Source organism: Bombus pyrosoma, linkage group LG1 (assembly GCF_014825855.1).
Source record: "Bombus pyrosoma isolate SC7728 linkage group LG1, ASM1482585v1, whole genome shotgun sequence".
Classification (NCBI taxonomy): Eukaryota; Metazoa; Arthropoda; class Insecta; order Hymenoptera; family Apidae; genus Bombus; species Bombus pyrosoma.
The window spans coordinates 10,006,558-10,033,396 of NC_057770.1; the positions used below are offsets into that span (position 1 = coordinate 10,006,558).

Below are 26,839 nucleotides of genomic sequence, written 5' to 3' on the forward strand. Positions count from 1 at the left end.
TTTTAATGTATTGGAGGAATTCTTATCAATTGCCTCTATATTGTTAGATTGTTGTAGAGTCTGTTGATGCTGTTGCTGCATCGGTGACGGCGACGGCGATGGTGACGACGATGGAGACGAGTGTTGTTGATAGGATTGTGAGGATGGTGTAGAAGTAAGAGACTGCATCTTCGTAGTGCAGACCGAGATGGTCGTCGACGATCCGGATGATCCATTCGCCGGTGAAACACTCGAACTTACATTCATAGCATTTTGACTCTGTGATGCCATTTTTGAAAAAAAAAACGAAATATCGGGGGGGAATTCACCCCTGAAGAAGACGTATAACTTCAGGGAAAAGTACTTAAAAAGTACTCGAGGAAGGTATTCCGCGGTTAAACCGATTCAACCTTCGGTATTAATACTTTCATTTGAACAAAGAAGACTTCGGCCCGGAGAGCCAACTTCGGGGCACGCCACATCGCTTCAGGATTTCTCTTTTCCTTTTCGAACTCGCTTAGAATATGCCGAAGGAATTAATCCGGCATTTAACTTTATCCTCGATTATTGACAAATGAAGCACAAAGCGCAATTCACAGATAGGAACCTATCTCGTGAAAAGTGCTACGAAATCCATTCATTATCGATTATTTCTTATCGAATATTACGACTCAGAATTCGATATGATTTCAACTTTATGGCAGCGGTAAAATTAAAATCTTGTTTGAATATATTGCTCATATACTTGTTTTCAATCTTCGCTATCATTTTTATAAATTTTTACAATTTGTTATTAAATGAATAGAACTGATTGGAGAATATAATTACTAGACTGCGGATTTTGATGCATTTATAGGAAATTTTAAGATGCAAAAATTCTCAACACTTATGTAATATAAAAAAATATATAAAATATCAAATATATATTACTTCTTACGATATCTGATGGATAAAACAATTTTTTCTATATATGTTCTATGTTTTTACTTATACTCATAAAAACGCGAATTTGCATAAATATGCGCAGTCTAACAATAATTATTATTAAGATTTGGGATACTTTTGTCTAAAGTTTTGAAACAGTTCGTTGTTGCGTAAAGATCTTAATTCATTCATTGTTATGTTCATATCTGAAATATTTTTAATACATATTACTAAATAAAAAATGATAAATGAAAATATCGACTGATGTTTCTTCCATTAAAATAATACTTTTACATTCATCTATTTTTAGGCGTAAAATATATCATTTAATGATTCTACTCCATTTCATATAACACACTAGGCTAATAATAAATAACAATGAATTCTGTTGACCAAAATTCATTTCTTAATAGATCTAAATATCGTCTTAGAAAAAATAGAACATTACTGTAACTTACTTGTTTCTCTATCTCCTTGATCTCCTAGATCACAGATAATGTAAAAAACCTTCGACAAATTTGAAATCTTATCAATTTTATCGGTATATTGATTGATATGCCAATGAAAATTTGGGCTATTGGTGACACATCAATGACTAAACTTATTAGTAAGTTTTATTCTTGCAGCATGTCATCGTCGAAAGACAATAGTTTAAAACCTTCATATAAATTTCAATATTCTAACGATGATTTTTCGTTATATGAAGATGAAAATACGTCGCAAAATTCGTAAGGGTGTTTAAAATCATTTTATTTATATACATAATTTAAAAGTTTCAAGTATTTAAAAGTTTCAAGTATGTAAAAGTTTAAAAAAATTTTGAGTAATCCACGTTATAATATCATAATTTAATATGTCTTTAAAAAATGTCTAATTCATTAAGAGTTACCTTACTAAATTTACTCACTTAATTGTAGGCTTCCAAGAGCATCAAATGCATTTTGGGATATTTTTAAATATTTCCCAATAAAAAAGGAAAGTGCATCTATGCAAAATAAAAAATGGTTGGATATTTCTATGCAAATTATTAAAGTATTTGTATATGGTATATTTTTCTGTATTGTCCTTTGCATTGGTTTAATCTCTAAATTTGTAGTCATTTTTGCTCTATCACAGCTTAAAGACGAAAAGTCTATACAGTTCTGTGATTATTATTCAGGTAATTTATTTAATATTTATCTTCATTAATTTATATCATTATAAGTTTATAATTGTGCTTATAGTTACTTAAAATTATATATCTCATTACAATTATGTTCATAATATATTTATATGTAACTCTTTTTTAATATGAATTTTACATTTTATACAAATAGGGGTACTATTTCAATAACATTTAATGTTGTAGAATATCAAGAAGAACTGGAAGCAAGGATTTCCAAAAAGGGCAAAATAATTTGGACATGGTATATTATTTCTATGTTCCTCATACCAGAGTGTTTCACAATATTTTATGCAATATGGTATTTTCTTTTCAAAAGGAAAGAAAAATTGCCTGCAAAAGAATCTATTATAATTCTTTTTGTTTTGGAAACAATTCAGTCAATTGGTGTTGCATCATTAATTTTCTATAGTCTTCCACAGCTTAATTCTGTGGATGTTGCTGCAATCTGTAGTTGTATTTGTTTTATTCCTACCATTTTAAGTAAGTAAATCTATTTGTAAATTAGTTATGAAAAATATAATTAACAAATTTATACTATTATTACAGATTTATTTATACAATATCACAAATACATAAGAGCAACTAAGATATTTATAGTAGTTCTAGCATCCAATGTTTTAGCAGTAATTGCTCAAGGTTCAGGAACAGTTTTATATTCCTTTCTGAATTATATACAAGATCCTCTAACATGGATTCTTCCTATGTCACTTCTGTTATCTTCTTCTCGTTGGTGGTATAATTATGTGACACACAATAGTTATTGCGGTAAAATTTGTGCATAATTTAAATCTACTATATTTTCTGACATGTTTTTTCTAATCTATAATTTTTTATTTAGGTTTCATAAATTTATTAGCAAAAAATAAGATAGATTTATCAAATAATTGCAATGTATTACAAGGATATATAGCATTATGGAGATGTTTAATTTTTATTTCAAGTACTATAGTGATTTCAACTTTTAAAGAAATCCATATACAAGAATTTTTTGAATTTTTGGGACAGAATGAATATAACATAGAATTAATTAAACTATCAAATAAAGATAATATTATAGTTACTATTATAGATACTACTTCTGCACCCCTGTATACCTTTTTATTACAAATATTTTGTGCTTTTGTCATATATCAAGTAGGTAAGGTATACATTTTTATTATAAATATGATAATAATAAATTAAATATATAGTAATAATTTTTTTTATTTTATCTTGTATAATTCTAAAAATTGTTTAATACTTTTATAGCAATAATTGCATATAAAACTCAAATGCATAAGTTTGGCTTTGCCCTACCAATAAGTTTAATTACTCCAGGGACAATCTTATTAATAATGATATTTTGTGTATCAAGAGAAGAAGATTCATGTGCATTTCATAATTTAATACCAAATTATTTATTCTTAAATACACCTAAATATAATAGTATGACAGAGTTTCTTTTAAATTGGCGTATCTGGTGCTGGATAATATGGTGGTTATCGCAGATTTGGATTACAGCACAAATCTGGTTAGGTGAAAAGGGAAGACTTGCACCTATAGAGAAAATTTTCTATCATTCTAGTTATGATGCATTCCTAATTGATCAATTCTTAGGATTAAATAAGAGGAGACATGAAAATTATCATGTTGTTGAAGAAGTAAAAGAATCTTCAGACTCTATTACAGAATTTGAGGTTTTACTTTGTCTAGTATTTCAAAATAAAAGTTTGTTTAATTGCTGCTTTCTAGCTGAAACTTTTATTTCAGAGTAGCAATTCAAACCAAATATGTGATTTTAGTAATCCTAATTCAACACTTTCTCAAAACACTATAAGTAACAAAAGAAATGCTTATGTTCCTGTAATTTATGTTTGTGCAACTATGTGGCATGAAAATAAAAAAGAAATGAACGAATTGATTGGAAGTATTTTAAGATTAGATAAAGATCACTGTGCCATGAAAGTTACACAGAAGTATTATAAAATTTATATTAATGACTACTATGAACTTGAAAGTAAATAATATACTTATAATTAATTATGCAAGACATGTAGGATATTTCAATTAAAATCTTTAAAGTATTAAATAAAAATGACATGAACTGTTTCAGCACATGTAATGTTTGATGATGCATTTTGTTGTATGCATGGTTGTATTGGATCTTGTGATCATAAAGAAAGCGAAACATGCATAAATGAATATGTAGCAACATTTGTGGAATCAGTGCAGGAAAACATAAAAAATCTTGGTATACTTGATTTACCACCAACTAAATATCCAACTCCTTATGGTGGTCAACTAGTTTGGAATTTACCAGGAAAAACACGTTTAACAGTACATCTTAAAGATAAAAATAAAATCAGACACAGAAAACGATGGAGTCAGGTGTATTTAATCATATTACTCTTAATATGAGACAAAATTATATTTCTATAAATTTTATTCAAATAGGTTCTTTCTTATACATAAATTATATCTTTTTATTTTGTACTAATTACTGATATATTTTAGGTCATGTATATGTATTATCTTCTTGGTTATTGTTTCATGAACTCATCAACGGATTTTGATACTAAAGAATTAATAGCAGAAAATACTTATATTCTAACACTAGATGGAGATGTTGATTTTCGACCAACAGCTGTTAAAGCATTGCTAGATTTGATGAACAAAAATAAGGAATTAGGTGCAGCTTGTGGAAGAATACATCCCATAGGAAAAGGTACCTCCATAGATATCTAAGTTTGACATAAAAATTTAACATATGAAATATATTCTTATTTCCCTAAATTTATTTTAAAATTTATTAAAAATTAATAAATTAAAGTATTTTGTAATATAGTTTTAAAAATATATTTTCATATGTAGGTCCCATGATTTGGTTGCAGAAATTTGAATATGCTATTGGGCATTGGCTTCAGAAGTCAACAGAACACACAATAGGCTCTGTTCTTTGCAGTCCAGGTTGCTTTTCTCTGTTTAGAGCAAAAGCTTTAATGCAACATAATGTTATAGCTAAATATGCAATAAGGTCAACTGAACCAAAACATTATATTCAGTATGATCAAGGAGAAGATCGATGGCTTTGTACACTAATTTTACAAGCTGGTTGTAAAGTAAGAAAATGTATATTTATACCTACGTTATACTTCAAATCATAATTTAAAAAAAATTAATTATTTTTCTAAAAAATAAGGAATTAGACCTAATAAATGCTTTATTAATTTATTATAAATATCTTTCTTCATTTGTTTCATTCAATTAGGTGGAATATTGTGCAGCTAGTGACGCTTATACACATGCTCCAGAATCATTTGAAGAGTTTTATATTCAACGTCGGCGATGGATTCCATCAACCATGGCTAACATTTTTGATTTACTAAGTACATCAAGGGAAACCAGAAAACTAAATAATGATATTTCATGGCCTTATGTAACTTACCAATGGATTTTAACAGGTAATTTGGTTCTATAAATATGTATAATTAATAAATGCAGAAATAGTTATTCATATATTATGTATTAAAAATATATATGTATATCTATTATTTATTTATTTATTTTATTACTTTCTGTAGGTAGTACAATTATAGGGCCATCTTTCATTTACTTAATGATGGTTGGGGCATTTGTAACTTCCTTTGAATTAAATAATTGGATAAGTTTCTGGTGTAATTCAATTCCAATTGTCATTTTTGTCTTAATCAGTTTTTTTGGTGATGTACACAAACAGGTAATAATCTAAATTATCCATATACAATGTAAATATAACCAATTTAAAACTGATAATCATAAATAGAATTAATTTACAAGTTTTTATTAATGTTATTACAGCTTATAGCAGCAGAAACTATCTCTGTCTTATATGGTGTAGTAATGATGGTTGTATTAGTTGGCATAGTATTACAAATAGCAGCAGATGGATTCTTTGCACCCAATGCTCTTTTATTTCTTATTGTAATCGGTCAGTTCGTTGCAACCGGCTTTTTGCATCCTCAGGAACTATCATGTTTACCTTACGCAATCATTTATTATATTACTGTGCCATCTATGTACATGTTACTCATCATTTTCTCTATCTTCAATCTACATAATATTACATGGGGGACCAGAGAAACCAAATTGCACAGACAAGTATAACTTTATAAAAAAATTATCTTATTGTTTTAGTATTGTTTCTCATACATTATGAATTATAATTTTTGTAGGCATTAGAACAACAAAATAGGAAGCTAAAGAAATCTGAACAAGAGGGAACTGTTACTAATAAATGCACAAAATCTTTTTTACACAATTTGTATAAATGTAGATTTTATACTCATAAAAATTCGAAGAAATCAGAAGAATACTTAGAATTTATCTACAATTCTATAAATGAAATTAATATTCGCTTAAAGCACATAGAAAGGTATTAAACTAGTGAAAACTCAAAAATGCTATAATAAATATATTATATTTAAATTCACTAAAATTTTTAGTACCTTAGAGCTCAATAATATATTAAAAGATAATATAGAAGAAAAAAGCAACAATCAAAGTAAAATATACGATGAAGTAAAATTAGAAGTGTCTGAACATTTAAACACAAATACAGATACAGAAACAGAATCAGAAATTTCAGAATGCACCTTTACTAATAACAATCAAGAAGATCCAAATTACGTAATAAATCCTTATTGGATACAAGATGAACATTTGAAAAATGGAAAAATAGATTTTCTATCATATGCAGAAGAAGAATTTTGGAGGCAATTAATTAAAAAATATTTATATCCTATTGAAATTGATGTGGAAAGGCAGGTAAGTATGATTTCTACAAGAAGATAAATAATTAAAATTGAAAAATTAATAAAAACTTTTATGGAAAATTAAATTTTGTTGTAGCAAAAAATTTCAGAGGGGTTAATAGATATACGTAATAAATGTCTTTTCAAATTTTTTATGATAAATATATTATTTATAGTGGCAATATTCTTGTTGCAAATAAACAAAGATATTTTGCATGTCCAATGGCCATTTGCTATTAAATATAACATTACTTTTATTAATGACACACATGAAGTAAGTCTTACGTTCTCAATATGCTATGAATATCATTTCTGACAGATTTTAATCTCATTATAAATGAAAAAATTTTTTCAGATACATATACTCAGAAACTATATGCATTTGGAACCAATTGGATGTCTTTTTATTGTTGCATTTGTTTTCATTTTGTTCATCCAATTCTTAGCTATGTTAAGTCATAGATTCACTACGTTTATCCATGTTCTTGCTAATGTGAAATTGAGTTTAGCATGTTTTAACAAGGTAATATTATAAAAAAGAATTATTGTCAAATATAATTTAATTTAATTGATTTAATCTTCATATTTCTTTCCAGAAAGAAAATTTGCCAAATGAATTAGTTACTAGTACACATGCAAAAAATATAGCTGATGGTCTCCAAAGTACAGTAGAATATCAAACAATACATAATAATAGATCTGAAACCTCTTCAAGAAAACATAAAACTGTTAGAGAATTGGCAGAAGAATCTCAAAATCCTTTAAAGCGACCTTCCAACTTTGAAGTACTTTTCAATACAAAATTAAGGAACCCTGATATATCTGGTATTTAATTTTAATATAATATAATTAATAAATTACATTTTAATAATAATATTTAAAAGTAATATTTTATGATATATAATATTATTGTAATGATAAAATATAACAAAAATAATAATTATGCTTTAAAATAATCTTATATTAAATGTATTATTTCAGGATTTAGAAAAACAATATCTTTAAGCATACCAAAAGGTGTACTAGAAGCATTTGAACAACATCGTTCAAATATTTTAGCAGAACATGAGTTGCAGTCTCAAAATAATGCAGCTAATGAGAAAGAAATGCACCCAAAAAATAAAAATTCAAGAAGGCATGTATATGATAACCCAACATTTTTAAATGACAATAATGAATAAATTTAATTGATAGTATATATATGATTTTATTTATTTATTTTATCTACGTTTATTACATTGAACAATAAAATCTTCTACTTTGTACAATCACTACAAACATCTGTAAATTATAGATCCAAAATAAATTTGTTAAAATAAAGATAGAATTTGTTTAATTTGTTTACTTATTTTCATAAAGTAATAAAAAATGTTTTAAAAAATGTATACTTGGCAACATTTACCTTGTGCTTACTTACACACTTATAGTTTATTTGTTTAAAATTTATTTTCATCTAACATTTTAATAAACAATGAAAAACAATATATGTAAGTTCAAGAATCACTTACAAGCACAATCAATAATTGAACACTTACACTATAAGTAATATTATAATGTAAACAGCTATAGTACTGTCATAAAATATATAATATATATGAATATATGAATGCATGGTGGCGCCTCCATCACTTAAAAATTTTGCCTCTTCATAGTACTACAATTTCCACTCTAATAGTATCAGCCTACACCCAGTGAAAACAGCCTACAGAAAATAGTGAGTCTATGTGAAAAAGTAAGAAAAAGATGTAGTATGATATTTTTTCATCTGAGACTTTGTTTCCGAGAAAATTGAATTTAAGAATTTGAAGGATATATAAATTTGCCTAATTCCGGACTGGACAAGAATAAATAATCGACAAAAGTTTAAACTACATGTGAAAATAAATCGAAAAAAATAAAATATTTTTTCATAAGATACTTTCGTTTTTTCGAGGAAAATAGATTTGAAAATGATTATTGAGATTGAGATATTATGCGCGTGTATCAAACTATTTCGTAATTAAACATGTTTAAACTTTAGTTTCTTGAAAATGAGATTTTACAATAAATAGGAAAATATTATGGAATATTTTTGATTTATTTTCATATGTATATTAATTAATAACCGCGTGCTGAATATTTATTCATACCTAGTCGGTACTTAACCAAGTTAAAGTATATTTGACGAATTTTTAAACTTAAATGTTTCGAAAAAAGCGACATATGAAAAAATTTTAAGATTTTCGACATATTTTTTCACGTAGAATCATCCTCTGTCCGGTTGTTCTACGAATACCGTCTTACCCTATATATCATATTTTAGTTATCAGAAAATGGACACGTCCGAAAAATAATAGTATGTCTAAAGAAATATAAAAATAATATGTGTAAATAAATATTGTTACATTAAATTGAGATACTTTTTTAAAAAAATGAATGTACAATTAATCAATTCCACAAGTTGTATTTATAACACGCAGGGCGACCACGCATCAATATTTTAGAATCTGGAAGAAGTATAATATATTATACGAGTTAATATATTAGAAGAGTTAATTATATAACTCCAATTTATATAAATTAAAATAAATATATGTATGGATATATATTACTTAAGTCTGTGACATGTAGAATTAGTCTGACCATAAAACGTAGACATTCTTCCTGGAAAAAGACGAACTTGTTATTAATTAAAATAATTAACAATTTATCACTTGAAATATTTAATATATTATTTATTTTTTACATAGATAATTAAGAGTAATAAACAAAAATGAAAAGAATAATAACATTCTGCTTTTTGAAAAACGCAATTTTCCATTTCAATTGTAGTTCCAAGCATTTGTAGAGTTTCATCTCTGTTAAAAATATTTAATACATATAAAAATATGCATTTTTTTTTTATTCAAATATACAAATTTATTTTTTACATTTTTTTTTATAAAAATATTATAGAATAATTAATTATTATATTAATATAATTATTTACATTATTAAAATGATGTTAATAAAAACACTTTACTGTTTATAATTTTTTGACATAAATTGCGATTGCAGCGTTCTATAGTAAGCGACCGACTTGTAAAGCACATCTGTGACATTAGAGCGCCTCATCCCCATCATGAGAGTTACTAAACTTGTGACATGTCTATACAGTCTACTATGATGTGATACTATTAGTACGATTTATCTTCTGACTGGCGAACAGTAAATAAGTACTTACTTATAGTTCTAACCTTCTTTGCTAATGATATTAACATTTTTAAAATGATAAATTCTCCTGAGTCTGAAAAAAATAAACTGATAGATTCTGAGCAAAGTTCTTCAGAAAGTTCTGAAGAAAATAAAGATGACAATGAATCTGAAAAATCGTTGAAAACAAGAGGTTTGTCAATTACAAAAAGATAAACAATCAACGTATTTAGAATCAAGATTTAATAAATAAATTAAATATTGTTTATATACATTATTACATTGCAGACAGTGTAAAATCAAGTGATAGTGATGGAGAAGCAAGCCCAGCTCCTAAAGAAAATAACAGTGGTTCTGCTTCAGAAGCAGACAATGAAACAAAAAAGTCAAAACCGCTAATAGATTCTGATTCAGAAAGTGAGGCAGGAGATAAACAAACTTTAGCTCCAACAGCAGATGCCCTTTTTGGAGATGCTAGTGATATTAGTACAGATGATGAAAAGGACAAAGAAGATGAGAAGAAAGAAAAGAGCAAAAGTAGAAGTAGAAGTACAAGCAGAAGCAGAAGTAGAAGTAGAAGTAGAAGTAGAAGTAGAAGCAGAAGCAGAAGCAGAAGTAAAAGTAGGAGCAGAAGTAGAAGCCCAGAGAGATCTGATAGTGGTGGTGAAGGCCCTAGTCAAGCTGTTATTGAAGATGTATGTATAAAATAAGTTATTTATAATTAAAAGATTCTTCACAAGCAAAACATATTTATAATTTATTATTTTTAGGATGTAGATAAAGAAAAAGAAGAAGAACCAGAACCTCCACCAGAGACAAGAATTGATGTAGAAATCCCAAAAATCAGTACAGATTTAGGTCGTGAAATACATTTTGTAAAACTTCCAAATTTCCTTTCAGTGGAAACACGACCATTTGATACAGAAACATATGAAGATGAAATTGATGAAGAAGAAACTTTAGATGAGGAAGGTCGAGCCAGGTTGAAATTAAAAGTAGAAAATACTCTTCGTTGGAAAGAAACTTTTGATGAACAGGGTAAAGTTATCAAAGAAAGTAATGCCAGGTTTGTAAAATGGTCTGATGGCAGCATGTCTTTACACCTTGGCTCTGAGATTTTTGATGTATATAAACAACCACTTCAGGGTGATCATAATCACCTCTATATTCGGCAAGGAACTGGTCTTCAAGGACAAGCAGTGTTTAGAACAAAATTGACATTCCGTCCACATTCTACAGAATCCTTCACTCATAGAAAAATGACAATGTCTTTAGCAGATAGATCACAAAAAACTTCTGGTATAAAAGTATTATCTCAAGTAGGAACCAATCCAGATCAAAATAGATATGAAATGATTAAGGTAAATTATGTTTGTTTAATTTCATTTTATCATGAAATTTGTGTATAATAGAGCACTTAGGTTTATTATTATACAGAAGGAGGAAGAGAAATTGCGCATGGCAATGCGAGTTCAAAGCAAGACAAAGAAAAGTACTGCAGGTAGAGGAACTACCGGAAGATCTGTTGGTGGATATGGAGCTGATGCTTATCACGATGATGGTTCAGACGACGAGGGTGCTATTTCTCTTGCAGCAATTAAGAATAAATATAAGAAAGGAATGAATATTCCTGTTAAAGGTAAGGTATACTTGACTTATTTAGATAAAATAAATAAATTACTTAAAAGACATTGATTAAAAAGTACTTATATATTTTTATATTTTCAGCATCAAATATATATTCATCAGACGAAGAAGGTTCAGACTTTGAAACACTGAGACCAAAAAAAAATATCAAAGGAAAAGTTCTCAAAGATTCAGATGAAGAATCGAATTCTAGGAGCGCTTCAGAAAGTGGAAGAGAAGATGATAACCAGGCTGATAATGCCAGTGATTAAAATATTACTATTTTACTAAAGTATACATATATACTTTATAATATAAATGTAATACTTTGTAATATAAATGAATAAATTAATATTTTTTTTTTTGATATAATAAAATTAGAATCAATTATCTTTTCCTATTAACGTACAATAACATAAATTAACAGATAAATTAATAAATAAATGTAATATCTAAGATATTTTTATATCATGTAATCTAAAAACTCACAAACCTTCTATTATTTTGCATATCATATGTAAGATATATAAGTTCATGTTTTTTGTTGTTTAAAAATTTCACTTTTTGATTTAAGTATGAAGAGATGATACTTTTATTCATAATTTGAAGTGATTAAACTAAAGAAACATCAATGAGAGAGTGGATATTATACGATGAAATATATAAATAACAAGATCATATGTATGTAATAGAAATCATTGAAAATAAAATCAAACATGTTAAAAGTTATTTAACTAACCAGTTATTGTAATGACATATATATATATAATAATTCATGCAGCTTTAACTTCGTGCCGCATATTTTATCTTAACTTCATATCTACCTTTTATTAATTTACGTAAGATCAAATAATACAAAGATATGGTATTCTGAGATAGTGGTTGTCAACGTAGAATAAACATAATATGTAAATATTCCAGTTTTACAAAATTGAAGATACAAAAATATCGACAGGTATCGGATAGAAAGATAAACAATGTTTTTTGTCACGTTCCGCGACCCGCACGATCTGTAGCGCGAAAATAAAATTGATAATTTCTTTCAAATCAAGATAATTTAAAACGTTTATTTGAAACCGTGTTTACAGTATTTGAAATGAAAGGCAGTTAAAGCCGCTAAAAGCTGCATCTTGGGAAAACTTATCTAACTATGTCCTTATATTTACCTAATTATGTTTTTATAACGATATTAAGACAATTTAAATTGTAAACAAATACGGCATTTGAACAAACGTTGGGGATCTTCCCAAACATTTTCAAAGGACATTTTTTCATCTTCGACAGATATAAATAAGTGTAGCGACTCAGAGAAGTCAGTAAAAATATTTATCGTTCGTCTATCGAGTAATAATAATTACTATCGTTCGTGTATCGAATATTATTAATTAATTACCGTTCGTCAATCGAATAATTACCATTCGAAGAGTTAGTTATCATTTTGTCAACCGAAGAATTTTATATCTGTCAGTCAATTGTCAATATCAAAATCGAATAAAATTTGAATAAATCAGTAGATATCGTTAATTTACTTTTCCAACAACTTTAATCTTCTCCCGTAGCAGTATTCCCGCACATAGCAGGTTAACCGAAAATGGAACTTATTGCCAGTTGCGTTAAACGTCAGTTAACGCTACCTTTTCGTCGGCAACTAAATAGAACGTAACATTTTAATTCTGCCAATTTGAATTTCAATTGGTGAATTTTGAGAAATTCCTAAAATTCTCTAAATTGCAGAGTGAGGGAAAACCATTAATTTGTTTCAGGCTCTGTATTTCTATAACTGTAACGCATAATTTTATAAAATATTAGATTTATGCTAAAAATATTGCAAATGTTTTAATACCATCTTAGTTTTTCGTTAAATTATATTATAAATTTCAATGTGTAGATTTGAAATGGTGTAAAAGTTTATCTACATAAAAAATTGGTAGCACTGATTGGAACACAGTGCAATACAACGACCTGTATTGCAAAAGCATTTTTATCGTATGAATTACTGCTCTTGTGATTGAGAGTTATTATTGTAAGTGTAATTTGTGAGTATAATTCCTGTTTTGATTAATGGTATTATCTAATCATGTGATGTACACTTCTAAATACCTATATATAAATATATAAAAACTAATGAGTTTCATTTAAGAAGTATTATTTTTTTACAAATAAATTATAGAGTAATGGCATGAGTTCTATTAATTGTATTTCTGTGTCATTATATAGATAATTTTACCCTTGGGTTACTTGACCATGTGATTTCATATATATTAAATATTTTCACATAATTTTTGCAGCTTACATTCATTTAATTATTAATATGAATATAAAATGTAAAAATTAATTTATATAATGTTTGCTTATTAATATTAAAGAGTTAATATTAATTCTTTGTTGTTGTAAGGAAGTTTTAGATGCAATTAAAAAATTTTTATTTTAACAAAAAATGATTTGAAATATAATTTTAATAATTTTAATATTATAACAATTGAAACTTATTAAAAAAAAAATTGACCTACTTATATATTGTTAACGAAGTTAATCATTTTATTACTTATAATTGAACTATTGGTTTAAAGCGATTTAACTTATTTTCTACTATGCATGATGTAGTATAACCTTAAAACTTCTCTATTTTCCAGGAAGAATTTAAAATATTTTCTACAAGTTCTTTTATGTTTATTCAATTTAAGGATTTGTACAGGAATTGTGATTTTCTTCATTTTACAGTCATTTTATATTAATATACAGGTATTAAAAAATCTTTTTCTAATATTTAGTATTAATTAAATTTGTTGTGTATTAAAGAAGATAAAAGTATATTCTATAATAAATACTAAGTTACAGAATATTTCACTTTTATTTAATATTTTATTTATATAGCTTTCTTGAATAAATTTTATATTAAATTATGTGTAATATTCAATTAATAACTATTAATAAATAAATAATAAGCAATAAAAATGATTTTAGGTTTTTATACGATGGTTGCCCACACTGTGCTTCTTGACTTTACAGTACCATCAAATGTAATAGTAGATGTGGAGAAACGATCCAATCTAAAAATAGCAATTGCTAATGTCCTTCAAGAACACTTTGATAGTCTGAAGCCATTAACTGAATCAAGCATTGATGGAAGCTTTTTAGTTTTATATACAGGTCCCAAAGGTAGTCTAATTACAGTTCGAGGATATACTGAAGGCTTAATCACTGTTAACATTGAATATTATAAGAGAGATGAAGAAGAAGCACTTTTGGATTTTGAGGTACAGTCCTTTATATTAATTACAGTAATTGTTTTGCAATACATAGTTGCAAATTTCATAATATTTAATTGCCTCTCATGAATATCAAGTACAAAATCAGCTTTTGTATCTCTCAAACATGGGGTCATTACAAGGTACATCTTGTTACATATGATATATCATAATAATGACTGTGCTAAAGATGTCCTCAAAAAGATTTGTTCAATATGAAAAACGTGAAGATTTTTGCATTCGTTAAACCGTGATTTTTCGTTTGCCGATTTTTGCCGCTGAACGCTAAAATTGCAAGATAAACGTATTGTAAAATTATCTCGTTTGACGAATAGTATTATAGAAATAAGTAAAAATTTTACTATATGCGGAAGAAACACGCATAACAAAGAAGACCTTGTAGCAGTGGCGATACCTGGAAGCGGACGTTGCGATGGCTCTGAACAGCCAACGCAGTAAGCGCCTGCCACCAGTAAGGCGAGGAACCATATATGACCTCTATCTGACACTATCAGGTAGAAACCACTCCCCAATTAGTTCCTATTAGTTTATCTATAGCACTTTAAAAATGTGCGAATCGTTTCCGTTGCACTCTAAAGACAACAACTTCGGTCGATTACTTTTTTTCCGGTCAACGTGTATTTTCCTCCCGCCCCACCCCCTCGGTATTACTTTTTAGTTTTTCCGCAAAGGGAAAATGATTTGATTCATACGTAAAAAAAGAGAGTTGTTACGATTGGTGTAACAAGATAGTTTCTGTTTTTTTTTATTCGTCGGTTCGCTTGTCGCGGCCACCTTTAGTTGGCCAGAGAATTGGAGACGGCGTTGCAGGCGGCAGTAGCCTCTACGCGTTCGCACTCGCTTACACCGATTAAACGCGGCGGACCTTTTGAGAGATACTTTCCTACCGCCGGTGAGTTTTTTATTTATTATTCTGTTTACGGTATAAGCGGAGAATTTTATCCGCAAGATTTTTCATTTCATCATGCGTCGTTAACGAAAAATGCTTTCGATTCATTTCCTCGGTTCTATGTAATTTACTTTCCTATACTAATCATTCTTTTCATTATTCATCGTGCGGAAGTAATATCGATTACTTAATTGTTATTCATTTATTACCAACAAGTATTTTCATTTCTATATACATCTCTTATTTCCTTTCTTCAATCAACAAACACATTTAAACTATTTTATCTTTGGTTGATCAGTTTCTTTGTTACAATTTATATCTAAACATAATGAGTTGTTTAAAAAATGACAGAAAATATCAAAAATCAATTTTGTGATCTTTATATTTTTATAAATATGTTAAGTGAATAGTATTCTTTATTTGTTTGATTTACATGCTATATCACATATACATGAGACTAATAAACATAAATAATATGATAGATTTAGTAATCCACATGTGACACTCCTAAATCTTCAATATTTTCATTCTTTTTAATTTTAGTTTTAATATAGGAATATCTTTGTTCTACGAGATTTATGCTTTGCATTGCATGCATCTATTAAATGCTTTCTTATGCAATTACTTATATTCTGTAACTTTCAGTATGATAATAAAATTATTTCCTTTTTTAAGATGACAGACTACTTGAATATGACATTGACAAGCTGGTTTTTGAAGCACGTTCTCCCTATCAAAAAGTGCAAATTGTTCATTCAAAATCACTGGGAAATTTATTGGTCCTTGATGAATTACAAAGTAAGAACAAATCCTATATTTTCAAAGCAATTTGAAAATATATTTAAAGTCAGAACATCCTTAATATTAAATCTCGCAATCTTTAGATATATCTGAAGCAGATCTGATATATACAGAAACTTTGATGCAACGTGGTAAAGAAAATTATACAGGGAAAGAAATAGTTATTTTAGGAGGAGGAGATGGTGGTTTACTTTGGGAATTGCTTAAGGAGAAACCAAAATTCGTAACCATGCTAGAGGTATGACAGACTAAATTTGCAGAAGTTGTATTATTACATGTATTAGTAAATTGCTTTATCAAAGAGAATTAATTTTCTTTTATTAGATTGATGATGTTGTGATAAAAGCCTGTAGTCAACACATGAGAAGCATATGTGGAAACTGTTTGGATAAAAGAAAGGGAGAAAATTATGAGGTAAATTTTATAAAAACAAGATTCATTTCTTCAGCTACAAGTAAAATTACTAGAATTTTTTATGGAAGATTGAAAACTTGTAGATTATTGTTGGAGATTGTGTAAAAACTCTAGCACACATGATTGAAGAAGGCCGACAATTTGATTACGTTTTTGGTGATCTCACAGACATACCAATTAGCCCAACCCCACATGGGGATGCATGGGATTTTATTAGACTAATCTTAAACTCTTCAATGAAAGTTCTAAAGTCTACAGGAAAATTTATGACTCATGTACGTATAAACATGTTAAATAATTTACATTTCTGCAATAGAAATCAACACTTGTTTATATAAGTAATCTTCTATTTTGTTCTTTAGGGAAATGGAGCATCTTGTCCAGAATCACTAGAAATGTATGAACAAGTTCTTTCACAGCTCTGTGTACCCATAGCTTTTACCAAAGATAGTGCTTTTGTACCTTCTTTCTTCGAAGATTGGGTCTTCTATCAAGTATCGTTAAAATGATGGATTAAACCTATTGTATTGAGGTTTCAAGTGAGGTATTTTTACAATCCATTTTCTCTCTTATGACCCAAATTCGACCCTAGTCGCAAATCTTCTGTTAACAAATCGGTTCCTGAAAGAGATGATCCCGATGCTGGACATGAAATTCCAATTGACACTACTACGCTGGCGTTTGTACATACAAAAGGTGGTGGTTATCTGTATTTATTTGTTTGTTTAGTAATTAATAAACTATACAACGGTGCTCAATTAGTTTTTCTACTAACTGTCAATAATCAAACTAAGTTACCCAATAGTTTATTACAAATAAATTCAAAAGCAATACAAACACATTACTGTACAAATAACTTTAATAAAACAGAGATGAAATTACATGAAATTTTAATGACACATATATAAACATACTTTTTGTTAACACGTCTTGAATGTTTTTAAAATTTTAAAGTTGTATTTATTGATATGTACTAAATAAATAATATTTTGTAGATGTACATAAAAGCACGAAATACTGCATGAGGTATAATATGCATCAGTAATAAAAAGTTAAGGAATATACATAGACCTAACATCTAGCAAAAAAACTGATTTTATTTTATATTAATTACTTTTAAACTAAAAATATCATGTTATGTTTTGCAAAATTTTTAATAAAAATATAATTATATATATAATAAATTAATAAAATATTTAATCATTGGTGGATAGAGAGATATAAATTATAACTATAAATATTGATTATAAGTTGATAAATAATATTAATCAATCTAAAAAATTATTTTCTTATTAATGTTACATTAATAACATACCCACGTATTTAACATTATTTTAATATCACTGTTTATGTATGTTATGTATGTAAAATAATATTAAAATATTCCTTTCCTTCCTTTATTAATGATAAAATTATGATTAACAATTAAAAATATTTATAACTAGTAGCCCCTCAATATTAATGAAAGTACAAACTTATTTATTACTAGTATTACTGATCTTTAGCTACTAAAGAGAACATCTTGTAATTAATTATTATTAATACATATAAATAAATAAGGTGAAACACAAAGTAATCAAGTATAGTAAAAAATTGTTCCCAATTTGAGATTTTCTATCTTATGAGAAATTAAAGATAAATATATTGTGAAAACAATACGCTGAGCAAGTTGCTTAGCTAAATACAATTTTCATGTTTCTAAGTGGAACTTTGCACAAACATAAGCATCTGATATTTCAGGTAACTTTTCCACTTCATGAATAGTTGGTTCTATTTCTGTCTCTAGAAGTATTTCATCCAACCACTGTTGAACTTGCTCTGTGTGTCTATGAGAATTATGTTGTTCTTCTGTGATATTACTCCTTGAATTCCTATAATTTTTTGCAATTTCCTGGTCATTAGCATCTTCAGTAGTCTGAAGATTGAGATCATTTTTATTTGATTCTGTATCTATTTTTGAAGAATGGTTAACACTTTTTTCAGAATCCTTCTCTTGAAAATCAGAAATATGACTGGAATTTCCTGATAAATTTATTATATTAGATGATTTCAATTCAGTAGAACCATCATCTATGTTTTCATCTTCTGTCATACAAGAAAATTCAGTTTTTGTATTAGAAGGAATAACTCCTGTATTCTTGATAGATTTATCAAAGCAGACATAATCTTTATTTATATCTTGATATTCTTCTATTTTATATGGTTCTAAATCAGTTACAGCTGTTGTATTAGATCCTATGAGCTCTATTCTGCCAAATTGTTTAATTTGTTCTTCCAAAGCATGTCTGTTATTTAATATTGCTATAGATGGAGGAAGAATTTCCTGACTGGATAATGCTAAAGATATTTGTTGCCTATAAATTGCTTCTGATTGTCGTAGAAGTTGCTTTTCTCTAGCATACAATGTTTGTGCCAATTGAGCAAAACATATTTTTACTTCCTCTTGGACCTCAAAATTAATTACATTATTTTAATTACAACACCTATCATGTAACATCAACTAACTAACAAAATGTAAAATATTTACAAAATAAGATGCAACTCTATATAAATATCATTAATGTTTTTAAAGAGATAAAAACATTTGTATATACATAAATGAACAATGAAGCTAAAAATAAGAAAAAAGAAAAAAATAAAATTACGAATGAATTAATAAAATACACTCTATCAAATAATTGAATTATATGCAATAATTTAAATAGTAACAGTTCAGAGGTCATAACCTCAAAATAGTAATTATATAAATATAATTATCAAATGAAATATATACAGAAAAAATTACCTGAAGAAATTGTTTCTCCAAAAATGTTCTTTTGTTAGCTATTAATCTTATTCTGACAAGATGATTGTCATTGTCAGTATTTTCTTCATTTTTTTCTATCATGATATTTATTTATGTATTGTATCTACTAAAATAATTTTACAACGTAACTTTATTAGCAACACCACAAACAATTGATGTTATTGAACAGTTAGTTAATTTTTTAGTAAAAGCATCACTTCAATACACTCCTAAAAACTACTTACAAGGAATTCCACTTCTAATTATTTTGCACTTGTTAGATTAGCTGCGCTGCCATCTTGATATTTGAAAGAATCTTATTTTTCTTTAACGAAAGTAAAGTGTTAAAAGTGACAATTATTATATATAACATAAATATTTTTAAAAATACACCACTGAAAATTAATAAAAGAAGGTATATAACAATGAAACATAAGGAAACTTCGTATACTACTATACATATATCCTTACTATACTTTATATATTTCATGGTTTTTTCATTTGAATGAAAACGTACATATATAATTATATATTTCATAAAATAAATATATAGTATAATTTTTATATTGCTAAAAATAACAACATATAAAAGTTATAGACATATACATATATTATACTAACAAAAACTAAATAACTTTTTAATAATTAACTTTATTTACCAAAAATGTTACCATACAGAGTCTTTTTCTTAATTTTTCTTTCTTCAAATGAATGAAATTCTTATTTAGCATGTTACATTTTCTAAGAGAGAAACATGCGTAACATATATAACTACAATAGATACTATTAAAATAACTAGTTATAATAATTTTCAACTAAATATACCGTAAATTTTGCCAAAACAATTTTTAAATAATTTTCAACTTAATTATATATATATTAATAATTATTTTTTTCCTATTAATAATGTAATGGATATCTACTACCATATTTTCTATGCAAATCTACAATTTTTATTAAGAATAAAATTTGCACATACATTTTCTGCAAAATCACGCGTAAATCGATATATCTTTTATATAAACAAAAAACATTTCGGCTTAGCGATCAATTGAGCAGCAAAATATAATAATTATGGCAGCGTAGATATGTGTACTATATAGTTACATTCAAAATGTGCAGTAATTTTTGATTTATGGTACATGTCCGATATTGCTAAAATAAGTTATAGCTGCTAAATTTGTAATCAGACTTACACGAATAGTTTCGGAATTTAAAACACTTATCAAGTACTTGAAATTTTTAATTTTAGAATCCATCTTATAAACAAGATTGGGAGATTATTTTCTAAATGCATTTCTCTTGTGAACTATTCGTGTATGCCAAAAATTTCATGTGCTTTAAATTACTCTATAATATACTTAAGCTAAAACTAGATACAATTCTGAACACTTTAGTTGCCTTGTATTTTATACGAGCTTCCTTCTGATAAGAATCTAATATATTATTATCTAGACGATAAAAAATGTTCATTTAAATAACATGAATTTCTTTGGTAAACAGGAACACAGCAAAAGTTTTTTTTTCGAACGAACGAAGGAAGTAATTTTATAAAAAAATTACACGAAGATAATGATGTCAAATGTCATTAAATAGTTAATTCGTTAAATTAATGGTAGTCAGAAGGTATTAAAGATTAAAATAATGAATCCCTTTTAGGATCAAAATGAATCCGTGGCAGTTAAAGTGGTGTCAGTTCGACCGATGGCTGACCCATTTTCATTCGTAGACCTGTTACATCATCCTCTATCCGTACTAACAACTTGTATTTCTAAACATAAAAATACAAAAGAATGATTAATGTTTTATTAGATACTCAAAACACTTATGAAATCTTAAGCGAAACAATAAGTAAGTTTTATTTACTGTAGACGTATCTCCTGGTGTTGTCTTCCAAGCATAAATCATGTAACCAGGTATACAAAGCATCGAAGATAAAGCCGTCATCCAGCCAAGCACATGCGACCACCATGGATATTCATAGTCTAAATATTTTACAGGTGTCCATTGTACGAGATTGAAAATGAAGACGCCCTATTAAAATTTTTAAAGATTGAGAATAATAATAATTCTATCTAAATTAAAACATAAATTAAAGCTAGACGAAAAAATTAGAAAGTAGTCTCAGTAATCTTTGACTTATAAAATAAAGGATGAACTCTACTTACGACACAAATCATGGGGGTGGTAATAGTCCAACATAGCTTCCACCACATTAGAGGGTAATATCCTATCATGTCTCTTATAGCGTCGTAAAATCGATTTACACCAAAAGCCCAACTTATCGAAATACACTCGAAAAAAATTAGGAAGAGAAGACAGAACCCAGACACTGCGTATGAATCCAAGATTTGAAAGACATACATGCCACCTTGTGAAATACAAGATAATCCAATAATGTAAGAAAGCACGCAAACTATCGCAATGAATAATTCCTTACGCCGGCGAAGCAACTGCGGCCATTCGTCCACCTTGAATGTTAAATATTTTACAAGGGATTAAAAATTGTTTATTAAATATACACTAAAGAATTTTACTCACCATGGCAGTAATAAATCCTTCCATAGTACAAAACTGAGAATCTAAACCTATGAGAAGAAGCATAAAGAAGAAGAGACAAGACCAAAGGGGCGCTCCAGGAAGTTGAAGAACCGCAGAAGGGTAAGCTAAGAAAGCCAATCCAGGACCAGAAGCGGCGACTTCTGCGACAGGTTTTTGTTGTTCGTGGGCCATGAAGCCTACCACGGAAAATATGACGAAACCGGCGAACATGCTCGTCGAAGAATTCACCGAGCAAACGATCAATGCGTCTTTGTAAACGTTATTTGTAAATTTATTGTAACTACCAAGAGCCACTAATGTGCCCAAACCTAGTCCGTACGAAAAGAAAATTTGAGTAACAGCATCTATCCATACCTGCAAAGTTCAATAAGCTGTTACTGAAACCGAATAATTGTTACAATTATTTTCATTCAATTATTAAAAAAAACGATTATTGTAGTACAACTGTATATTGTTTACCTCGGATTCTTTTAGTTTGGAAAGATTTGGACTGATATAAAATCGAATGCCTTCCATGGCTCCGGGTAAAGTAATGCCACGAATCAGAAGGATCGTCAACAAAACATAAGGGAACAAGGAGGTAAAGTATACCACCTTTCCAGTCCATTTAACACCTTTCCAAATACAAAAATAACAGAGAATCCAAACCAGAAGGAGGGTACCAGCTAGTTCCCAACGAATACTCCCGACGTGTTCCACGCCCTCACTGATCTGAAGTGCTCGACGTCTACAAAATAGTATTTTATACGCTCAAAGAAATCTTTTATATTGTTACTATAATTGCTTAGTCGAGCTTACTCCCAAAATTCCTTGACCGGATCAGTAAGCTCTGTGATCGTCATGTTGACGTCGTTGACGGAACATACTTTAACGTAATTATGATGTCTAGTAACTTGATTCCAACATACTAGCGAATCTCTGTCGTAGGGATTTACGCAATTCTTCGTGTTCCAGTAGTTATTACAGCTTCCCCATGGTAATTCTGATTAAAAATAAAAGTCCATATAACTCGTTGAACTTTCTATATGTTTATCAAATTTATTTTTACTCTATATATAAAATACAATATCCTCGATTAAACTAACCACTGCGCATGGACATAAAAAAGTAGAAGATAGCCCAAGCAAGAATGACGATGTAATAAACATTCATCCAACAGGACATGACAGCGGCGGCATATCCGATGCCCTTAAACAGTGGTGCTATTTTGAAGACACCGAGGCCACCAACGGTAAGCATCTGGCCGAGAGCTAGTTCCATAAAGAACATTGGAATCCCAGCAAGAACCAGTGTTAAAAAATACGGAATTAAAAATGCACCGCCACCGTTCTTGTAACAGAGATATGGAAATCTCCAAACATTTCCCAGACCGATTGCTAGACCAACCTTCGAATCGAAGTAAATTAGTATAAAATTAATACAATATAAACGTTGAAGAACAAGTAAGAAATAAGAAATATTATAATTGATAAAGTTACCACGCTCAAAATGAAATCTAGCTTGGTACTCCATGTACCACGTTCTGGCAGTGGTTTTGTTTTATTAGATGCGGATGCTAGATTCAACGCGGTTTTGTCAGGATTTTCAGGATCCGCGAGTTCCGGTTCTCTCGATGCTTCCGTCATTTTGAACGATTTATTTCGCTCACCGTAAAAGAGTTCCCTCGTTTTCGATGACCTCTCTCGCGTATTCCTTTATTGGCCGCGGAACTACCGCGAAGACATAACAGTGTTTCTGTTGACAATCAAACGTGTCATAATTTTTATTTCTTCGTCTATTATATATTTTTCGACTATCCTATGTATTGATTTTCTATAGAATATATTTATTAAGTTCACACGAGAGTGAATTATGAGCCCTCTTATATGGATTATAAGCGACTTTCAAGGTTCGCTGAAAGGATGTAGTTTGCGAAGAACAAGTTTGACCGAGTTCTGTTTCCGGGACCGGACGCGATTTGTGTTTTGCGGTGTGGAAAATCTACGGAAAACTATTACGCGTCGAAATTCAAGGATACCAACTATAGTTTAAAACTGTAGTCACTGACTATACCGAATCACATGACTGGAATCTAACATTTCACTCATTTTTTGTCCGATTCTAAGATTTCTCTTACAAGAAAAACTGAAGAAAGTTATTGAAAATTTAATTAGACTAATAAGTATTTCAAAATGACTGAAAATCAGAAGTAAACGAGCAGTTTAGTTACAGAAACAGTATTATAAAGAAGTAATGTTTCGACGATTCTTGAAGGACTCGTCGCTCTTTCTATTACGGAATCGTGCGAGAGTCAAAAGTGAAACGAAAGTAACATGGTTTCTGACTTCAAGATCAATAAGAAAAAATTAAGGCGTAAAAGTAATATCGATGCGATTCGGTTAAATACGAATGTCCGGCTGGGGAACCCTGTAATGAATATCCGAGTCCGTGCGCGTTCCCCCAAAGCTCATCCTTCCCCGGCCCCTTCGCGGCCGATCCATTGCCTGGCTCCCTCTTCCTCTTCCACGCTCATAAAAAACAGCTATATTCTAATTAGCCGAGAATGCGTTGTTCCGCATAACCGACATTGCTATGATCTTGAATTTCTCGCTTACTATTAATTGGTTTCTCGCTTTTCCAATTCAACCTCCACTTGCGGCTTTTCCTTCCGTCGATCAGATCTCCGTTTCTCGGTCAATGACGCGCCTAGGAATGTCAAGTTGCTCGCACGTGTTACATGTTCCCCATATTGTTTTACTTTGTTCTTTCTCAATAAGATAATTTGCGAAATAAAATCTTATACAAGGCATAGTTTCATACAAACCTAACTTTAGCCAGTTATCGATCTCACGACACTGTATCAGCCGTTTATTGCGCTTCCGTGGTCACCGTGCTTCCTTCTCGTGAATTTCCGGTGGTTCGTGAGAAGAACGGAAATGAAGGAAGGACCGCGCGAAAGAGAAACGCCGATTTAGCGAAACTTTCTCAAGAATCGAATTAGATCGTATGCACTGCACTGCACACTCTTAATCTTTCACGCAGCAGCTCGATCGGGTCGAACGGGCGGCATTCTCAGTGTTTCAAGCAAAGTCCTCGATGCAGAAAAAGAGTGATGTAACACTTTGATTCGACGGAACTTCGATTCGGTAAAGTGATATTCGGTGATCAAGAGCTAACGGGTTCTCTTGATCCTGGCGGTTCTAGCGACGTTACGATCATCGATTACTACGTATGATATACATGAACGACGAGAACTGTTGCAACTGTTCGTCTTTTCCTCCCTTGATCTCCCTTTTTTCTCTCAACTTTCGCTCGTCTCGTCTCGATGTCGATGTTTAAAAGACAATTTATATCTGAGGGACGATGCGAATGGTTAGCCGGCCCGCTCAGAACTGGAATCAGGAGTTCACTTTCGATGGCGAACTAGCTGAAATATCAGGGGTACAAAATCGGGGGATCCCCCTTTTCCTTTTTTTCCCCCGGTCCACCCTTGCCGTTTACATCGGTGTCACGCGTTTAATCCGCGCGCGCTCACTCGTGCCTGCTCGCGCGCACGAAGCAAGAGGGGACGAGGAAAACAAGGAGAAAGAGGGTCACCAAGATCGCAACAGTATATCATCATCAAGTTGACGGCTATCCCGACGATGCTGTGCTCTTTATTGTCAATGTTTAGATATGTACAACTACATATCCATCCATTTTCTTCTATGTATCGATAACTTTTCAGCTCGCAATACCGTTGCAACCTTCTATCGTTATTATTCGATCGCGCCATTCTCAAGTACTTGGAATTGCAACACGAATGACAGAAAAAATGTTTCCTAAGAATGTAATTAGAAAGTTCTATCATAGATATTGACCACGGGGGTTCCTTTTTGGTCAATTGAAGAAAAGAGCCTTAAAATAGAGAAACATTATTTATGAGGATTTTTGTTATTCATGAAATAACATCAATTGATCATCTGCTCTATACAAACAATATTGTCAATCATGTTTCCAAGTGTACAACTTTGAACACTTCACAATATCTCATTTTTCGCGTTATTATCCTTATTATCGAAACTGTCTTTTTTTGTATATGAAATAAACAAGTTTCTGTACTTTCTGACGAAATGAAAGAGTGCGATAAAGTAGGTGAGCAAGACTAGGAAGCTAGTATATCCGGAGGGTTCACGTGACACCGATCTATCGCTACATCCGTTCTGGGTACACTCCGTAATATAGATCATCAGGATGATCGACATTAACTCACACAAATCCCGAAGCATCTGCTATAGATAGAAATCACTCTTCGATCTATGAAATTAAGCAGCTATGTGAAAAAATTTTTTGAATTCCTTAGAAAATTTTACGATTAATTCTTAATTTTAGAAGAAAAGAAGTAGTATTCGTGAAAGTTTCTCTGATCAAGTTGAAAAAAGTGACCCTTCGTTGTAAAAACAACGAATTTGATGTACGATGTCCATGTGTTCGAAACTTTTGCATGAAACAAGAAATTGTTAACGT

General features: G+C 29.5%; 6 protein-coding genes and 1 long non-coding RNA gene across 16 annotated transcripts in view; 4 read left to right on the forward strand and 3 right to left on the reverse strand.

The window, feature by feature from the left end:
• LOC122566131 (CTTNBP2 N-terminal-like protein) overlaps positions 1-592 on the reverse strand; it is a 31,537-nt gene extending 30,945 nt beyond the window's left edge. For 2 of the 3 annotated variants that reach the window (XM_043722977.1, XM_043722969.1), the window contains exon 1: positions 1-591. In XM_043722977.1, the coding sequence (XP_043578912.1) occupies positions 1-270 (270 nt within the window). In that variant the 5' untranslated portion in view covers positions 271-591. The other variant, XM_043722959.1, reaches the window with a different exon arrangement.
• Positions 557-8,045, forward strand: LOC122566151 (chitin synthase chs-2-like). Of its 3 annotated transcripts, none has more exons than XM_043722985.1 (20): positions 557-685; positions 1,390-1,631; positions 1,821-2,062; positions 2,252-2,548; positions 2,615-2,833; positions 2,907-3,206; positions 3,317-3,744; positions 3,818-4,064; positions 4,161-4,435; positions 4,562-4,772; positions 4,919-5,166; positions 5,316-5,508; positions 5,629-5,783; positions 5,885-6,184; positions 6,259-6,458; positions 6,529-6,850; positions 6,935-7,111; positions 7,193-7,360; positions 7,434-7,662; positions 7,819-8,045. In XM_043722985.1, the coding sequence occupies exons 2-20, from the start codon at positions 1,459-1,461 to the stop codon at positions 8,016-8,018; spliced, it is 4,584 nt and encodes a 1,527-aa protein (XP_043578920.1). In that variant the 5' UTR covers positions 557-685; positions 1,390-1,458; the 3' UTR covers positions 8,019-8,045. The 3 variants fall into 3 exon arrangements, with proteins under 3 accessions (XP_043578920.1, XP_043578928.1, XP_043578934.1); XM_043722993.1 differs by lacking the exon at positions 557-685 and having other exon boundaries at positions 1,017-1,631; positions 2,252-2,309; positions 2,385-2,548; XM_043722999.1 differs by lacking the exon at positions 557-685 and having other exon boundaries at positions 1,017-1,510.
• LOC122566190 (sodium- and chloride-dependent GABA transporter 1-like) lies at positions 8,036-25,757 on the reverse strand. Of its 4 annotated transcripts, none has more exons than XR_006316431.1 (12): positions 25,158-25,756; positions 23,833-24,088; positions 23,440-23,740; positions 23,153-23,336; positions 22,814-23,081; positions 22,334-22,708; positions 21,961-22,263; positions 21,659-21,826; positions 20,038-21,563; positions 9,429-9,480; positions 9,259-9,323; positions 8,036-8,539 (listed from the first exon to the last, which is right to left on the reverse strand). XR_006316431.1 is itself a non-coding variant. In XM_043723116.1 (10 exons), the coding sequence occupies exons 3-10, from the start codon at positions 23,977-23,979 to the stop codon at positions 21,474-21,476; spliced, it is 1,836 nt and encodes a 611-aa protein (XP_043579051.1). In that variant the 5' UTR covers positions 23,980-24,088; positions 24,949-25,039; positions 25,158-25,757; the 3' UTR covers positions 20,464-21,473. The 4 variants fall into 4 exon arrangements, 1 of the variants encoding a protein (XP_043579051.1); XR_006316430.1 differs by having other exon boundaries at positions 9,237-9,323; XR_006316429.1 differs by having other exon boundaries at positions 8,036-9,323.
• On the forward strand, positions 9,937-12,950 carry LOC122566246 (another transcription unit protein). The gene is made up of 5 exons (XM_043723228.1): positions 9,937-10,201; positions 10,297-10,703; positions 10,779-11,369; positions 11,446-11,647; positions 11,737-12,950. Exons 1-5 carry the CDS (start codon positions 10,084-10,086, stop codon positions 11,904-11,906), a joined length of 1,488 nt encoding a protein of 495 aa, XP_043579163.1. The 5' UTR covers positions 9,937-10,083; the 3' UTR covers positions 11,907-12,950.
• On the forward strand, positions 13,512-17,760 carry LOC122566252 (spermine synthase). Of its 3 annotated transcripts, none has more exons than XM_043723268.1 (9): positions 13,512-13,657; positions 14,268-14,376; positions 14,599-14,891; positions 15,286-15,397; positions 16,468-16,590; positions 16,677-16,831; positions 16,918-17,007; positions 17,091-17,282; positions 17,370-17,760. In XM_043723268.1, the coding sequence occupies exons 3-9, from the start codon at positions 14,610-14,612 to the stop codon at positions 17,514-17,516; spliced, it is 1,101 nt and encodes a 366-aa protein (XP_043579203.1). In that variant the 5' UTR covers positions 13,512-13,657; positions 14,268-14,376; positions 14,599-14,609; the 3' UTR covers positions 17,517-17,760. The 3 variants fall into 3 exon arrangements, with proteins under 3 accessions (XP_043579203.1, XP_043579194.1, XP_043579211.1); XM_043723259.1 differs by lacking the exon at positions 15,286-15,397 and adding an exon at positions 15,684-15,795 and having other exon boundaries at positions 13,514-13,657; XM_043723276.1 differs by lacking the exon at positions 15,286-15,397 and adding an exon at positions 15,684-15,795 and having other exon boundaries at positions 13,551-13,670.
• Positions 18,328-20,044, reverse strand: LOC122566272. Its single transcript, XM_043723299.1, has 2 exons — positions 19,793-20,044; positions 18,328-19,456 (listed from the first exon to the last, which is right to left on the reverse strand). Exons 1-2 carry the CDS (start codon positions 19,892-19,894, stop codon positions 18,698-18,700), a joined length of 861 nt encoding a protein of 286 aa, XP_043579234.1. The 5' UTR covers positions 19,895-20,044; the 3' UTR covers positions 18,328-18,697.
• LOC122566305 lies at positions 21,697-22,313 on the forward strand. Its single transcript, XR_006316455.1, has 2 exons — positions 21,697-22,014; positions 22,102-22,313. It is a non-coding gene; the product is annotated as an uncharacterized LOC122566305 (long non-coding RNA).
• Positions 25,758-26,839: the final 1,082 nt, after the last annotated feature.

Excerpts from the sequence above, each read along its gene's own strand:
- LOC122566151 (XM_043722985.1), top strand. The coding sequence starts at position 1,459 with ATGCCAATGAAAATTTGGGCTATTGGTGACACATCAATGACTAAACTT. Across the intron at positions 3,745-3,817 it reads ACTCTATTACAGAATTTGAG|AGTAGCAATTCAAACCAAAT; the intron begins GTTTTACTTTGT and ends CTTTTATTTCAG. Across the intron at positions 4,773-4,918 it reads AATACATCCCATAGGAAAAG|GTCCCATGATTTGGTTGCAG; the intron begins GTACCTCCATAG and ends TTTCATATGTAG.
- LOC122566246 (XM_043723228.1), top strand. The coding sequence starts at position 10,084 with ATGATAAATTCTCCTGAGTCTGAAAAAAATAAACTGATAGATTCTGAG. Across the intron at positions 10,202-10,296 it reads AAAATCGTTGAAAACAAGAG|ACAGTGTAAAATCAAGTGAT; the intron begins GTTTGTCAATTA and ends ATTACATTGCAG. Across the intron at positions 11,648-11,736 it reads AATGAATATTCCTGTTAAAG|CATCAAATATATATTCATCA; the intron begins GTAAGGTATACT and ends TTATATTTTCAG.
- LOC122566252 (XM_043723268.1), top strand. The coding sequence starts at position 14,610 with ATGGTTGCCCACACTGTGCTTCTTGACTTTACAGTACCATCAAATGTA. Across the intron at positions 14,892-15,285 it reads AAGCACTTTTGGATTTTGAG|CAGTGGCGATACCTGGAAGC; the intron begins GTACAGTCCTTT and ends AAGACCTTGTAG. Across the intron at positions 17,283-17,369 it reads CAGGAAAATTTATGACTCAT|GGAAATGGAGCATCTTGTCC; the intron begins GTACGTATAAAC and ends TTTGTTCTTTAG.
- LOC122566272 (XM_043723299.1), bottom strand. The coding sequence starts at position 19,894 with ATGATAGAAAAAAATGAAGAAAATACTGACAATGACAATCATCTTGTC. Across the intron at positions 19,457-19,792 it reads TGGAGAAACAATTTCTTCAG|GTCCAAGAGGAAGTAAAAAT; the intron begins GTAATTTTTTCT and ends ATTAATTTTGAG.
- LOC122566190 (XM_043723116.1), bottom strand. The coding sequence starts at position 23,979 with ATGACGGAAGCATCGAGAGAACCGGAACTCGCGGATCCTGAAAATCCT. Across the intron at positions 23,082-23,152 it reads CCGGTCAAGGAATTTTGGGA|ACGTCGAGCACTTCAGATCA; the intron begins GTAAGCTCGACT and ends ACTATTTTGTAG. Across the intron at positions 21,827-21,960 it reads CCACCCCCATGATTTGTGTC|GGCGTCTTCATTTTCAATCT; the intron begins GTAAGTAGAGTT and ends AAATTTTAATAG.